General features: G+C 37.8%; 1 protein-coding gene across 1 annotated transcript in view; it reads right to left on the minus strand.

Annotated features, from left to right (window-relative positions):
• The window catches only part of ZNF407 (zinc finger protein 407), a 412594-nt gene that overhangs the window by 378487 nt on the left and 18549 nt on the right, over window positions 1–15558 (minus strand). Inside the window, exon 2 of the mRNA XM_070747444.1 lies at window positions 10803–15549. Coding sequence (XP_070603545.1) covers window positions 10803–15483 — 4681 coding nt within the window. The 5' untranslated portion in view covers window positions 15484–15549. The remainder of the gene's footprint in view (window positions 1–10802; window positions 15550–15558) is intronic.

The raw sequence follows: 15558 nt of genomic DNA on the forward strand, positions 1-15558 counted from the left end.
GTAATGATAAAATTGATTTAACCATTAATTTGCTAGCATTTTGTATCATCGGTGCGTGTTTAAAGAGGCCAGTAAAAATAAAAACATTTATATTTATGTGCCCATATTAAATAAAATGTAACCAGAGGTGGGTTCCCCCTGGTTCAGACCGGTTCTCTAGATCTGGTAATAACTTGGCAGCCTGGGTTGCCAGTCCTGCCACGTCTACAAGCCGGTTCTCTCAGCAGTGCTGTAGGCACCACCACCTTGTTTTTTTGCTTCTGTGCATGCGCAGAAGTTTTTTTTAAGTGTTGCACATGCATGCAATGCCCATGCGCCATGTCACTGAGCGAACCAGCAGTGGGAGAATCTTTAACCCGCCCATGAATATAGCAGTTTAATTTACCAGTTAGATTTAATAGACTATATATATAAAAGCGAAGTACCACTCACTCATCATGAAATCTCCATAACTATAAAGCCTACAAATATGTTTCTCTTGGCTTCTAGATGCTCGCTAAGAAAGGATTTCTCAAATGACTGTCAGATCATTAGTATTTCTTATATAGTATTATATTAACACACTCTGATGCTAAGGAGTTAAAGTTCAACTCCCTCTCCACACCTGAAAAGAATTCTGTTCCAACTGCTAGTTTGACATTAACATGCTCTGATACTACCCCTTCGCTAAACCAGGCATGGGCGTGACCACCCCGTGATTCATCCAGCCTGTGTGCTGGGAGTTTAAATATTCTACTCCCCCTCCCCACCCGAAAAGAACTCTGTTCCAACTGCCAGTTGCCTTATATTAACAAACTCTGATGTTAAGGAATTTACACATTCTACATAAATTTCTAAGCTTTAACTGTCAATTTATCAAGCTCGATCACAGTTTCATAGCAAAGCATGGGTATCCAGCTACTAATAGACTATATAAAGCTAAAATTGTAAGCAGAATGCAGAGGTTCATTTTTTCATTAAAAAATCCTTGCAGATATGATCCCATGTTCTTTTGCTTATTTCTCTCATTATACAAGAGTAGACCTCAATTTGTGACTAATAGGCACAATAATTGAATATTAAAGATATATCATGCCTGTCCATAAAACGATTACCCAGAGGATAACTCACAAAATGTCCACTGTGGGTTCTGTGGGTCAAGCTTCTGTACCCTGGATGATCTCAATTCCACTTTCCCATAAATATCCCAGTAACTTTGTTAAGTAATTTGACTGCAAGAATTAGACAGCCAGCAGTAAGATTTTGCATCTAACAGCACTTGAGAAACCTGACCTGTTCATCAATCCCAAGGTTCAAATCCTCAGCCTCCATCCCCTGTCTTTCCAAGTCAAAAGACTGAATAATAATTAATTAAATTTATATGCTGCTCAATTCAAGTAGGCACCGCCACCTTGTTTTTTTGCTTCTGTGCAAAAGAATGTTAGTTATTAAAACATTTAAAATATTTACTGAGGTGCTGGAATTGTACAGGAAGAAAATAGGGAAGGAGGGCAGCTGAGCTTGCCATCATGGGGCATCCCAAGGGGCACGATTATGGTGATGGGTTTTTGTTTTACTGTTTCATTGTTTTGGTTGTTTTGTTATTGTTTCATCTACTGGCTTTATTGTTATTATGAGCTGCCCAAAATGACTTAAGATGGGCAGTCATGTAAAACCTTCTAAACAAATTAATAAAAACCAAAAACAATACATCACAAGACAAATGAACAATGATGGAAAAGAAAACAAGTCCAGACAGGAGGAAAAAGAAAGAAGTGGCAAAGATCTGGGTTAAGAGACAAGTCTTTGAAGGCCTTCAAGATATCAATAGGCTGGGAGCCATTTAAATTCCAGGGAGGAATCTCATTCCAGGGGCAGGCACTGCTGGAGAAAAGGCATACTGCATAGATACCACCGTTGGATTGGTGAGACCTGGAGCACGCCAACCCCACCAGATCAAACTGGCCAGACAGATACTATAGCAGATAGATGATCCTTCTTGTAACCAAGCCCTATCTCATGTAAAATGTGTGTGTGTGTGTGTGTGTGTGTGTGCAGACAGAAGTAGAGATGATAAAGATCTAGATGATAGAGATAGAGCGATATAGATTCCCACAATATAGATTAAATTTTATATGGATATAGCTAGACAGTACACATGTATCACAAAATAAGCATCCAATTCCTCTAAACTTTCTAGATACTTTTTGATCACTCCTTTTTTTTCTGTTCAGGTATATGCACTGAACATTGGGAATTCACTATTCTTCCTCCAAGGTTTGCAAAGCTCCCCTTGCACGATTTTTTAGACGATTTTAAATGTAGTTTCATTTCAACTCCGGGTTTTATTGGCATCCATCTCAGGAGAGGAATTGATTTATTTTTGTGGATTTACTCCTACTATTGTTTTGTTATCATTTCATTTTTACTATCGCACTTACAATTTTAACTTAGTTAAACCTCTTGACTTTAGGGGGAGTATAAAAATTGTCAAATCACTTCCACACAATGCACCAAGCTGCAGCTTCTTATTGTTTTCCCCTTGTATGCTTCTGTCATCCAGAGGTTTCAAGTAAAAGCAATACTAGAGGATAATATTTCACTTTGCTTTATTTATTATTATTTATTTTATTTATTGGATTTGTATGCAGCCCCTCTCCGTAGACTCGGGGCAGCTAACAACAGTAATAAAAAACATCATATAAATCCAATCCAATACTAAAACAACTAAAAAACCCTTATTGTAAAACCAAACATCCCTACAAACACACATAGCATGCATAAATTGTAAAGGCCTAGGGGGAAAGAATATATCAGTTCCCCCATGCCTGATGACAGAGGTGGGTTTTAAGGAGCTTACGAAAGGCAAGGAGGGTGGACTGGGGGCAATTCTAATCTCCGGGGGGAAGTTGGTTCCAGAGGGCCGGGGCCGCCACAGAGAAGGCTTTTTCCCTGGGCCCCGCCAAACAACATTGTTTTGTTGACGGGACCTGGAGAAGGCCCACTCTGTGGGACCTAACCGGTCGCTGGGATTCATGCGGCATTCCGTTGTGGGAGCCTAGTTGGTGCCAAAGAAGATAGCAGTGGGCCACAGAGATGTCCAGATACATTGTTACACCCATTTATGGACATTTATTGTTCGGCTTTTTATCTATATGGCATTATCTACAAGGCAGGGAGTCTCCAACCTTGGCAGCTTTAGGACTTGTAGACTTCAATGAAGCCTACAAGTTGACTGAGGAATTCTGGGAATTGAAGTCCACAAGTCATGGAGATTCCCGCTGTAAGGGATGGCTTCCCTCCAAATAGATATTGCATTGTATAATAATCCTATGGTATAAATCTTCACCATGACTGGTATTCAAAATGCATATATGGTGAAAACTCTACTGTGGTTGGTCATTTACATTATCTGTTCCTTGATGTACTGTACTTCTGTCTTCTCACTTCTTAAATCAAGCCAAAATCTTCTTGTTAAAGTTTCTCTCTTATCTTTTAGATAGCATGCCTTCTAACTGAACTCATTGAATCAATACCATTTAATTCAACACTCCTTTCCAGTCCATAAGCAAAACCCAATTTTGGCACTAAGTCTTAGTAAAAAACATTATAGTCCATTTTTCCATGCTACTTTCTCCCTACTATCACTTTTGTTTTGGCATTCTCTTTATAGTTTAGCATATCTACAGTATATAACTTCAATGCAAGACTTAGATAACTCCAGCTTCAATAGCAAATATCAAATTACGTATTAACATTTCCTAAGTAGGTTCTATGTGTAAGTGTTGCATCTCATGTCATTTCTTTTTAATAATTGTTAAAATCAGAATCTTTGCTACATTACAGACTTAGTCATTCTATATTTCCCTTATGAGAATATGCATCTTTACAAACTTTGAAGACTCGTCCAAAGCCTTCTTTGTCAGATACACTCCAAAGTGGGCAAAGTTTAGATCCAATTAGCAGGAAGGATTGATATTTTGGAAATGAAGATATAAAGTTATCATTTTTCCACTTAACACCCCAAATAAAAAATGGGAGGTGCCAAGAAAACATAATTGGCTCCATCCAATTTGGCAGTTGGCAGGTGGCCCACGGCTACACACGCTGTATTCTTGCCTTATAATATAATGCACATAATAGCATGAGATATATTTCCATAGAATCTTGGTATGCGTTTGACATTTGTAACAAAATTCATGCTCAATTATAATATGTAACAAATCAATCCAGACCTCCATGAAGCAAATAAATCCATGAGATTCTCTCATTTGTACAGAAGGACCCTCTCTTCCAATACCAGCCAAAGTGATTATAGATCATCCTATACAAAGGATGAACTTGCATTTGAAGCTTTGTCAAAGGATAATCCTCTAATTGGCAATGTCCTCGGTCTGAAGGGCTTTCTGGTCCAAATTTATTTAAAAGAATCCATTAGCAAGGATTCTTTCACTGTCCACTAAAGCTACTTGGACAGGAAATTGGCCAGGCAAACTATGATAAATCATATAATTCGAATTAGAATTGTAGTAATTATTTGTATGTGTGCATTATTTGAATGTGTGCGCGTGCACACAGAAGGCATTATGGCATTGTGATGAAGGTGATGGAGTGGCAAGACCCATAGTTTCCTCTTAGTCATACAAACAGATTGCATAACTCGACTGGGAAATCAAGAAACTTCTATTTACCAACCAGACTGCATGGTATATTACAATGTAGAGTTTTCACTGAAAAGGACTTCATCTTGTAGTGGATTGATTTGAGCTGATGACAATAACTTATATACACAGCAATGCTATAAATATCATACAAACCATTTTGCCTTTTTGTGCATGTGATTTCTTTCCTCTTTTTCACAAAACGGTACTGTGATATCAGCCAGGAAAGAAATAGCAGACTGGCGGGGGAAGGGGGGGAAGCTGTCCCAAGATTAAATCAGAAGTGTTTTTAATCAATCATCTCAATAATGCGGGAGCTACATTCATCCAGCTATCCAGATATAATGAGATCTTCCGATCTATATATGGAATAGGATTACCTTTCTTACATGACTACTTTCCTATCAGACAATTAAACGGAGACAAAAGCCCAACAGGGTATTGTCGTCAGGATTGCCTTGGCCTATGCTACAAGTATCTCCACCATGATTTACGGATATAATTCTTTGAAAAGTATGCACATGGCAAGAACTATGAAAGAAATCCAGCAATGGCCACGTGCAAGCCTTATTTGAAGTATTTAAATTACAGACTTATTTTAATTAAATACTTATTTAAAGTAGAACCTCCTTCCTCTTTCTCCTGCCTTGAAAAGCAGCAGGTCGGGAGGGGGGCTGCCCTTGTAGCAAGGAAAAGTAGCTAACTCCCTGTTCCTTTTTTCTTATTGTAGTAGTCTGGTCTCCTCCCCGACTGTTTGCTTTCTGGTCTTGCCAGATCCACTCTTCACATTTAAGAGTCTTGGGAACTGGGATCCCAAATCAGAGAGCTTAAGGGAAGAAAAGAGCTCCTACATAAAAGGGAAGTAAGGGAAATGGCTCTTCTTCTATAAAGGCTGCTCTGAAGGAAAGTAAAAGGCATGTCAGTAATGATTTTCTTCACTCGGTTCTTAATTGTTTCAGTTAGTGTTTATGGGTACAGTAGCAGTAAAATCTCTACTAGAGCCATGCCAGACTTTTTGAATAAGCATTCATTGTGAATACCACTTGTAGCCTGGCATCTCAAATCCATCAATCAGATTCCCTGTAATGAAGGGTTTTATTCCCCCCCCCTCCTTAGTTCAATCCCCACCTGCAGTATAACTACAAAGCAATCACATCGTGGAGACAATCAACAATTTAGAAAATGTGGCTCCCATGCTAAAATGGGATTTATTCATAAGTCTTTATCGCGAGAGATTTGTGACTGCCAAACATACAACTTAAAAGAGATGAATCTTCATTGCATTAATATTTCTTCTCAGGACAGCCATAATCTATTTGTGAAGATAAAGTAAATGAGGAGGATGCAGGGATTCATGAGTGCCTTTGCAGAATATGATTGTTAATTAGACATAAGTGACCTGTTTGAATTGGAAGTTTAAAAGTATTCCACCGGTAATAGTTATTTTGCTTTTCTCAACGTTTTCTCATTTTCACTTGTCTAATGAGTAATGGACTTCTTTTGTTATCTAGTACTATACCCTTCCAAATTTGGATGACTTCCAAATCTAATGCTGGTATTTTAATCCATACTGGTGCATAACATTCTCCTTTGGTGTCTCAATTTTAGTGACCAAAATCAATTTCTTTCCTTATAGAACTGCATTCAGCATTTGGAAGATGGGAAGAAACACTACATAAAGTATTCAGCAAATTAAAAACCTTGGCATCATGAACAGCCGTTGGGGGTGGTGGGAGAATGTTTTGTGTTGGCTCTCAACAGGTATTAATAGGGAGCAAGAAGTCCAGTCCATTACCCTGTTTTGTGAAGTACTACAGGGCTCTACTCCTCTGAAGCCTCTGAGTGACACCATCCACATGAAGCCTCTGAGTGACACCATCCACATGAAGCCTCTGAGTGACACCATCCATTGCTATTGGTTGAGATACCATCACTATGTACTCAGGTGCACCTCTATACCCTGGATGAAGTAAGTGATGCTGCATATTCAAGATGATTGGAGGCTGTTGGGGTCTAAATGGCTTCAACTGAATCATGGAGAGGTTATTGGTAAGAAGTTCCTGGGTATCTGGCGATTCACCAGCCTTCTTTTTGTATCGGGGTGCATAATTTGGGGTTCCTTCTTGAGGAGCAGATAGCAGTCATAGCTAAGAAGGTATTTGCTCAATTTATGGACAGGTTATAACCTTTTTGGATCAAGGACCTCTTTTTCAGTCACCCATCTTCAGTATGGACTTCTACAATGTGCTCTATCTAAGGGTGCCCCTAAAGAATATACTGCAGCAGCCTGCATGGTTTTGTGCAGACTCTGGTGTGCACATGTATCACTTCTCCTGTGGAAGCTGCATTCATTGTCGATTTGCTTCCAGGTGCTATTCAAGATGCTGGTTGTCATCTTTAAAGCCCTTCATGGCTTGGGACCAGTTATCTGAGGGATTGTCTCTTGTGGGTCACATCTATCTGACCCATCAGAGCAGGGAGGCAGGGAATGTTGCGGGTCCCAACCCCGAGGGAGATACACTTGGGGGGACCCAAAAGAAAGGCCTTCATCTGGGTGGCTCCCTCTGATTAGAATAGCCTCCACTCTAATACTCTTCAAGAAGGTGCTGAAGACCTGGTTCTACCAGCGGGGGTTTAGGAACCCAGGGCAGGTTGGATCCCATTAAATGGCTCATGTGATCTACTGTTGCTGGGGTGGGGTTTTGGGAGGTGGGGGTAATTTTCTTATATTGTAGTATGTTAATTTATTTGAGTCTTTTAATTAGTTTTTGTTGTTTTAAATGTGGTCTCATATTCTGTAAACCTCCTTGAGTCGCCATGGACGAATAGGCGGCAATATTAATAAATTAAATAAATAAATAATCAATTAATCAATCAAATAAATAAATAAATAAATAAGCTACAACTGGTGCAGAATGCAACTACATAAGCAGTCTAGGGTTGAACATGCAACAATTCTGTCAGTTTGCTTCTGAGTCAAACTTCATGACGTGGGGACAGATAATCTGTGGAACCATCTCATCCCAATGACATTGACTCATGTCAGTGAAAGTGTTTTGCAGATCTCAACAATTAAAGACTTTTGAAGGGTGGGAAAGAAGGAAGAGAATTACTCTGCCATTTCTCTCCCTCCCTCCTCCCCCCCCCCCCCAAGAATATCTTACTCCTAGATGTAAGGCCTCACTCTTGTGGCCTTCTGGAAGGGTATCAAGACTGTATCTAAGAGTAATATGCAACCATAGAAATTAGTGGCTTAAGAGCTTATTATTAATTTTATGTTTTAATTATAAACCACCCAGAATCACTTAGGTGAGATGGGGTGATGTAGAAAGTTGATAAATAAACAAACACATAAACATAAACAAAAACACAGGAATTTGAAAAGTAAAAATTTTTCTCCATTAACTATTAATAAAAATGTTAGGACTTCTATTTAATGTGCAAAAGCAACATTATCAGAAAAGCCATTCGTTTTAGGGTAAAGTGAGAGTACGGTAGATTAAAACCTCCTTTGCAATTCTTCCCTCTTCGTTCCAAAAATAATTTGCAAAGTGAAATAGCAGATCTCATTTATTGTCTGCCCATTACCCAAAAATGTATTTTGTGATATACTCACATCTACTGCAAAGCACAGTAAAAATACATGGTGATAAGACATACACAAGACATTAAAAACTGAGCTAACTTTTACTAAATGTTACAATCAATGATGTAACTTATGTAAGTGGGGTTGTTTTGTCATATATTGATAGTTACCTCACTTTCACATCCACATTAACTTGATTTTAAATGCAATTAATACATATAGTCAAGGAAGACTAATGGACTACATTCTGCACTTAACCTGGTGGACATTTTCAAATGGCACAAGTGACCAGTGCAAACCTATTTTGCATTGTAAACGACTAAATAAATCTTAATGGATTAAGAATGATCAGCTATCAACACACAAGGGAAATTAAGTGCTGAAATGCCTACATTGATTATTTTAAATTATTAGCCTTACTCTGTTCTTGAATTTGTATGCTTTTAGTGAGCTTTAACACATTTACAAGACTTATTGACTATAATTACAAGAGAATTCAAGTAATGGACACATCAATTATAAGCAACATGTCCTGACCAGACAGTTGCATAAAGAATTCTAAAGAGACCTCCATTAGCATCTTCTCTGTAGTTTTATTCCATTTTATCTGCCTTAAGAGGGCATATTACGGGCTCATAAAAACACGTGAACACGTTGGTGCTTCCTAAAAACCCAACAGTTGCAAAATCAAATTGTTTCCTGAAAATGTTTCCTATGCACAAATCTAACAATAGCAGACATTTAAAACAGCCAGAATTCCAAAATAAGAGTTTGGAAGAATACTTTAGTTTGAGTAAAGATTCCTGATGACAATATTCCTCACCGGAATGAATCTTAAGCATTTTGCCCAGCCACAATTTCCTCTTCTTGGAGAAAAGGAATCATTTCAGGATAGCACCAAGGGTATTAATATTTTTGCAACACCCTGAAATCTCTTTTATCTTTCCATTTTCTTTCTAGAAACTGCACCAAGTTTCAACTACTGCATGAATTTAAACCAGGGCTCCTATAATAACCCATTATTTAAAAGTACAGTAAAATAAACCTTACAGTTTTAATGAAAATATGTTCATTGAAATGTGAATTTATTATTCAAATCCACTCATAAATTTAACCAGAGAGACACCACTTGTCTAAGCAGAGCCCAGTGATTTGGAAAAGCTGTCTATTTAAAATAAAGAATGTATGGCAGGTTTATAGAAACACAGCAGTGAATTTTTACATAAATTTAGAACTGCAGCTTATGCATTTTCGGCAAAAGTGTTGTTTTAAATTTTTCCACTTAATATAAAACATAAAGAGAGAATGGAAATTGTGGAACAGCATAGGGTCTAAATGATCTGATTCAAATATCACAGGTACTGCATTACCCTTAACAATGATTTCTAAAATGATGGCCAACTCCAAATATCAGGATAACCATATGCATTTTTATCCAAAATCAGCATACTTCACAAGTAAAACAAAAAATAAAACCAAATATCCATCATGCAACAACTAAATGTAATTAGTGGATTCTGTATCCAGAAGGCAGGAAAACTACCTAAGATAGCAAGTTAAGATCATCTTCTGGTCAATGTTCTACTAGTCTGGCTCAATATCTTGAGAAGTTATTTTAGCCCAGTTAAAAAGTAAATAAAAAGCTGTACTGTAATCCTATCTATCTGCAGAATCAAACTACCAATTAGGGATTGTGTATGTTTCCACAACTATTGAAAAGTGATTTAGATCCTGAGCAAGTGCCTCGCTGCTGTTCATTAAAGCAGCTCTTCTTTTTCAGGGTTCTGCACCTTCAAAAGGACTCTGTTCATTCAGGCTTTGGATCAGGGGTGTCAAACTCTGTCATCACATGACATATTGCAACTCCCCTCCATTTGCTGAACTGGGCATGGCCGTGGCCGGTACATGACGCATCCAGGCCATGGGCTGTGAGTTTGACAGCCCTGCTTTTAGATGAAACAAAATTAGGAACAACAATTTCTCAAAAAAAGGTGGTCATGTGTGCATACCTCTTTTATATTATATAAAATTAATATAATACCATATATATTACATATAGTATGGTATATGGGGATGCCATGGTCATGTTACAAATGATCATAAATCACTTTTTTGAGTGCTGTTGTAACTTTGAGCGGTCACTTAAATGAATTGTTGTTAAGTCAAGAAGTACTTAAAATAGACCATGCCATGAATTTACTTTTGAAAGACCAATCTTAAGATTACAAAGGAAGGGAGGGAGGGAGGGAGGGAGGGAGGGAGGGAGGGAGGGAGGGAGGAAGGAAGGAAGGAAGGAAGGAAGGAAGGAAGGAAGGAAGGAAGGAAGGAAGGAAGGAAGGAAGGAAGGAAGGAATATACTGTAGGAATAGAGTATTAAAAGGATTGATTTACAAGTTTCAAAAGGAGGGAGGAATCTTAATTCAATTTTAGTCACAAAATGCTAACTGTACAACTCATCAACAACTCACCTCTCCGAGTCTACTGAGAGGGGCGGCATACAAATCTAATAAATTATTATTATTATTATTATTATTATTATTATTATTATTATTATCATCATCATCATCAATACGTACCTGTATGAGTACGGATATGAGCTAGGAAAGCCATTGAATTACTACTTCTGCATATCTTCCCACAGTATTTACAAATATTGCCCTTATTTTCTTCTCGCTCTCGAACAATTTGTTCAGTATCTTCGACAATATACTTATTGACTTCCCGGAGCAGTTCTTCATGTTGTTCTTTTATGTGAAGAAATAAATTTTGTTCAGAATCAAAAGGTTCTGTGCATTTCACACATTTAAAGGTGGCACCCCCTTCTGGCAACTCCTCAACACTTGCTTGTTCATTTCTCATATGGCCAGCACTAGCCAAATGCTGATGAAGGCTGCTCTCGGTGTAGAATGATTTTCCACATAGCAAACAATGGAAATGCTTCTCCTTTGATGGATGCTTCATGGCTATGTGAACATTTAGTCCACTTAAACCATCTGCTAAAAAACCACAGTCATCACAACAAATTCGTGGAGATTCTCTCACAGGATGGCCTTCTACCTTCTTCTTTTTTCCATCATTCCGTGGGCTATCCACTTTTACAGCTCTATCCCAATTTTTTTGCTTATTCAGGTTCTGGCCATCTACTGGACAATCAATTTGTTCAGAACCCTCTTCATGGTTTATTTTCACTATTGAAGAATCAAACTGACCAGAGATTTGCATCCCTGTTCCATCTATTATTTTGCCATCAGCACTGTTTAAAGCACCCACAGCTATGTCATTTTTGTCCATGACTTCAGCTACTGAACTATCTGAACCCCAAATATTACTGAAAGATATTTCTGTTTCCTGCTGTGCATCTATCAAGGTATCTTCTTCTTCCACTGTAGGACATTGCTTAGTATTTATATGTTGCTGTAAAAATTGGACGTTGTTAAAACGTTCAGCACTCTCACTGATGCTTTCCTGCTCCAGTGCAATACCAGTGTCTGAAACTATTGACAAATGGCTTTCATCTGCTTTCACTTCTTCAGTAGCTACTTCTGAACTTTCATGTCTTTTTTCAGACTCATCCTGCAGTTTGTTCTCATTTTTCATGAAATCTGAATTTGGAGAACTTTCATCAAAAGCCATGTTTTCATCTCCAGGATCTGTTACTAAATGAATGCCTGATTTTGCTAGTTCTTGATTTTGATGCAGAACACTATCAATTGTTTCCTTACGTTCAACTATCTCGTTGAGTTTAAGACCTCCATTCTGATCATTTTCTTCACCACTTGTATTTTCTCTGCCTTGATCATTTCCATCTTCACTTTCAGCATCTACAGCCTCAAGAACGCAGTCTTTAGAAACCTTTGAAGCAATACTATCTTCTAATGCCAGGTAAGTAGGTGATTTATTCACTTTATGCATGACCTGATTGTCTGGGTTTTCCTCTTCAAAATTACTTTTGGACTTTGTTTCATCTAATGAAATCTGAAGATCTTCTGCATTTTGTTGCTCCTCTTCACAAACAATAGCAGCTTCTTTGGCAATACTTGCTATATCTGCCTCCTCTCCAGAGGAAGCACATGTATACGACTGTCTTTTAATTTTATGCTTTTCTGTTGCTGCATGCCTAATCATCTCTCGGCGAGTAACTGCATAATAGTCACAGGCCATGCAGTAGTATTCAAATTCTTTAGTGTGCTTGCGCTTTATATGTACTTCCAAGGAAGAAAAAGAGTGTGCAATGAAGTTACAATGATCACACTTGTTATCATTTGCAGTTGCTAGTCTTGTTTGAACCTGCACATTTTTATCTGTGCTAATGCTACTCGATTCTGAAAGTTTACGTTGCGTTTCAGAAAAGTTTCTACTTCTGTCTATTTTAGGAAGGTGAATTATATTTTTGACACTTAATTGGATGGTACTGTCCTGTTCCTCTGCCTTGTTTTCCAAAATAGCTTGGTCCATTTCTGAAGGCTGATCATTAGACATTAGGAAATCTTTTGAATGGCTTCCTGGGTTGTCTGTTTTCTTCGCGTTGGTTTCAATATTATCACTTTCTGGGCAAACAATAAACTCAACATTTTTCTCCCCACTGGCTTCCAAGCGGCTTTTATGCTTCTTTGTAGCACAATGACGTTCCATATCACCTTTGGTTACAGTATAGTAATTGCATACTTTGCATAAATAGCTGTACTGGTGGCTATGCTTTCGGCGAATGTGAACAGTCAAGTTTGTTACACTAGATGCCAATAGGCCACAATGAGGACACGTCCGGGAAATTGTCCCTTTAGGCCTACCTTTCTTTTGCAGGCTGCCAAGAATCAACCCACTATCTTTAATCCTTTCATTGGATGGATACAACTCTTTATTTATCAATACCTTCTGCAGAGAAGAAAAGGGTGCATGTATGCTCTCATTTTCTAACACTGTCTTTAAACTTCCACAAATAGGGCCTTCGGTTCCTTTTTTACCATCTGCTCCACCTACACATATCTTTTCAATGCATTCCTCAAATCGTAAGCCAATGTTATTTTTTCTTGCGTTTTCAAGGTGTTTACTTCGCTTTATGTGTTTTTCCATTCCTTCTTTGCTTAACGAATAAAGGTTACACGCTTTACAAAGGAAATGGTATTCCTGAGCATGGCGAAGTTTTATGTGCCTCGTGAGCACAGAGGATGACCTTGTTTTATAAAAACATTTTTTACACTGAAATTGACTTCTGCTCAGAGCAGACTCCTTGAACTCACTACTAGGTTGCAATACTGAGAGCTTGAGGTCTTCCTGCTGTGCTTTCAATTCTACAACCTTGGGAAGTTCACCTGAAGGGCAAGATGTTGAATGCACAGCCAGATCACTCTTAAGCGACCGAATGGTATTTCTTTGAGACAATAAATCATTATGATGCTCAGTTGCATTATGAGCTGCTACTTCTTCTTCGGTTGGAAAATATTTGCAGCAAGCAGAACAAGAGAAAGCCATGCTATGCTCATCGGACATGTGTTTCCTAAGGCTTATGTCATTTGGGGCAAGAAATGAACATTTAGGGCAATTTATCTTGCAATTGTCTATATGATTATTCTTTTGACAACATTCCAGGTCCTTGCTGTCAGAGGAATAGCCATATATTTGACAATGGACTTTAAATTCACCCTGAGTTTTATTAGCATCCAATTTCAGACCTTTATTTGACAAGGTAGATCCACCAGAGTGACCAGGATCTAGTGTTCTCTGCTCATCAGGTTCCTTTTCTGATGTAGTCTTATGCTCCAGTATATTTTTTTCATCTTGAAGTAAAGCTGCTGTTTTGGGGATATCCATGTAGCAATCCTTGCTATTACCTTCACTTTGTAAAACTTTAGCCTTCGATGAATCATTCGGAGGCAACCCTCCCTGAATGCTATGCTTCGCTCTAAAATCAAGCTTGTTTTTTTTACTGATGCCTAAAAGGTTGTATCTTCTTTTAATCTTTTGATTTAGTCTGAAAAAAGTACTTTGCCTGAAAGTCATCCCTCGTGATAGGATTTTTCTTCTTTTGTGGAAACTACCTAATACGCCCGTGGCCTTTAAGTTGCTAGCTGTGACTTGACTACCAGCAGATTTCAATAAACATGGATTGCATTCTGAAGACTCCAAAACATCTGATTTTTCAGATAGAATTTCACCATTTCCATCCACTTTCCTCAATAAGGCCTCATCCTTAGTAATACATTTTGTTGTTTCAGTGGATGGAATCATTTCAGCTAAATCTTCACAATTTTCTTTCAATTTTTTTGAAATTCTTAAATGATCTGAAAGCTCATCTCTTAGTTTTTGTTTATTAGATGCCAATTTCATTTTGACATTCTTTTCTTTGATTGGAAACTGCTGTTTTTTACAAAATGATTTTTTTGTTAACATCTTTACAAATCCACCACGGGCAGCCAGGTTTTGTCGTCGGAGGTGTGTCTTGCCAAGAAAATGAGCTTGTAGGAGAGCTTCCTTAAAAGTCTGATAACCACAGAGATCACAAAAATAGGTAAGCTGGCCAGAAGTCTGCTTGACGCACTTTTGCAAAAATGAAATATGCTCTGATTTAGAAATACAATACAAACTCCCTTTTTCTTTCAATTGCTTAAGGTGATGTTCCTGAATATGGTTTTCTAAATCAAGATCAGAGGAAAAAATCTCCTTACAGGTACTGCATTTTGAAACATTCTTAATACTACTCATTGTATAATTAATGTCAGTTGAATCGTCCAAGATAGATGATTTGCATTCTGGAAGTAATGTTTCATTCTCTTGAGAATGTTCACTTTCCATAGGTGTTATCTGTACAGTATTATCTTCGGGCACAAATTCATGTTGAATGCATGAAGAATTTGATGAAAATGAACATTTATTTGGAGAAGTGTTTAAAGCCACGTTTCCTACTGGTTTATTTGTCCCATCGGCCGAATATTCATATGATGTAGCACCAAAAGGTTTTCCTTCGTTCTCTTTTGCAGATTTTGTAACAACCAGTTTCAATCTTTTCGAGACAGGTTCATTTTCAATTATAGTTGTTTCATTAAGTTCCTGATCGGTTGTTTGGGGTAATGGTCGTTTAGTTAAGCCATTTTCTTCTGGGTTTTTCAATGGATGTGTCTGTTCTTTCATTAGAAGCATTTTTGAGTTAGAAAGAGATTCATTAGGAGTTTTTTCTGCTAAAATATTTTTAGCGCTGTCTTGTAGTAACTCATTTTCTATGTTTTCATCACATTCATAATTCTGATTTTTTTCAACACTCATCCTTAATGAAGATAATGTGCAGTACAATTCCAATAAAACGAATCAGTACATCTGTTTTAGGAATATCTAAAAAGA

The sequence above is a fragment of the Erythrolamprus reginae genome, chromosome 3 (genome assembly GCF_031021105.1).
Source record: "Erythrolamprus reginae isolate rEryReg1 chromosome 3, rEryReg1.hap1, whole genome shotgun sequence".
NCBI classification, from domain to species: Eukaryota; Metazoa; Chordata; class Lepidosauria; order Squamata; family Dipsadidae; genus Erythrolamprus; species Erythrolamprus reginae.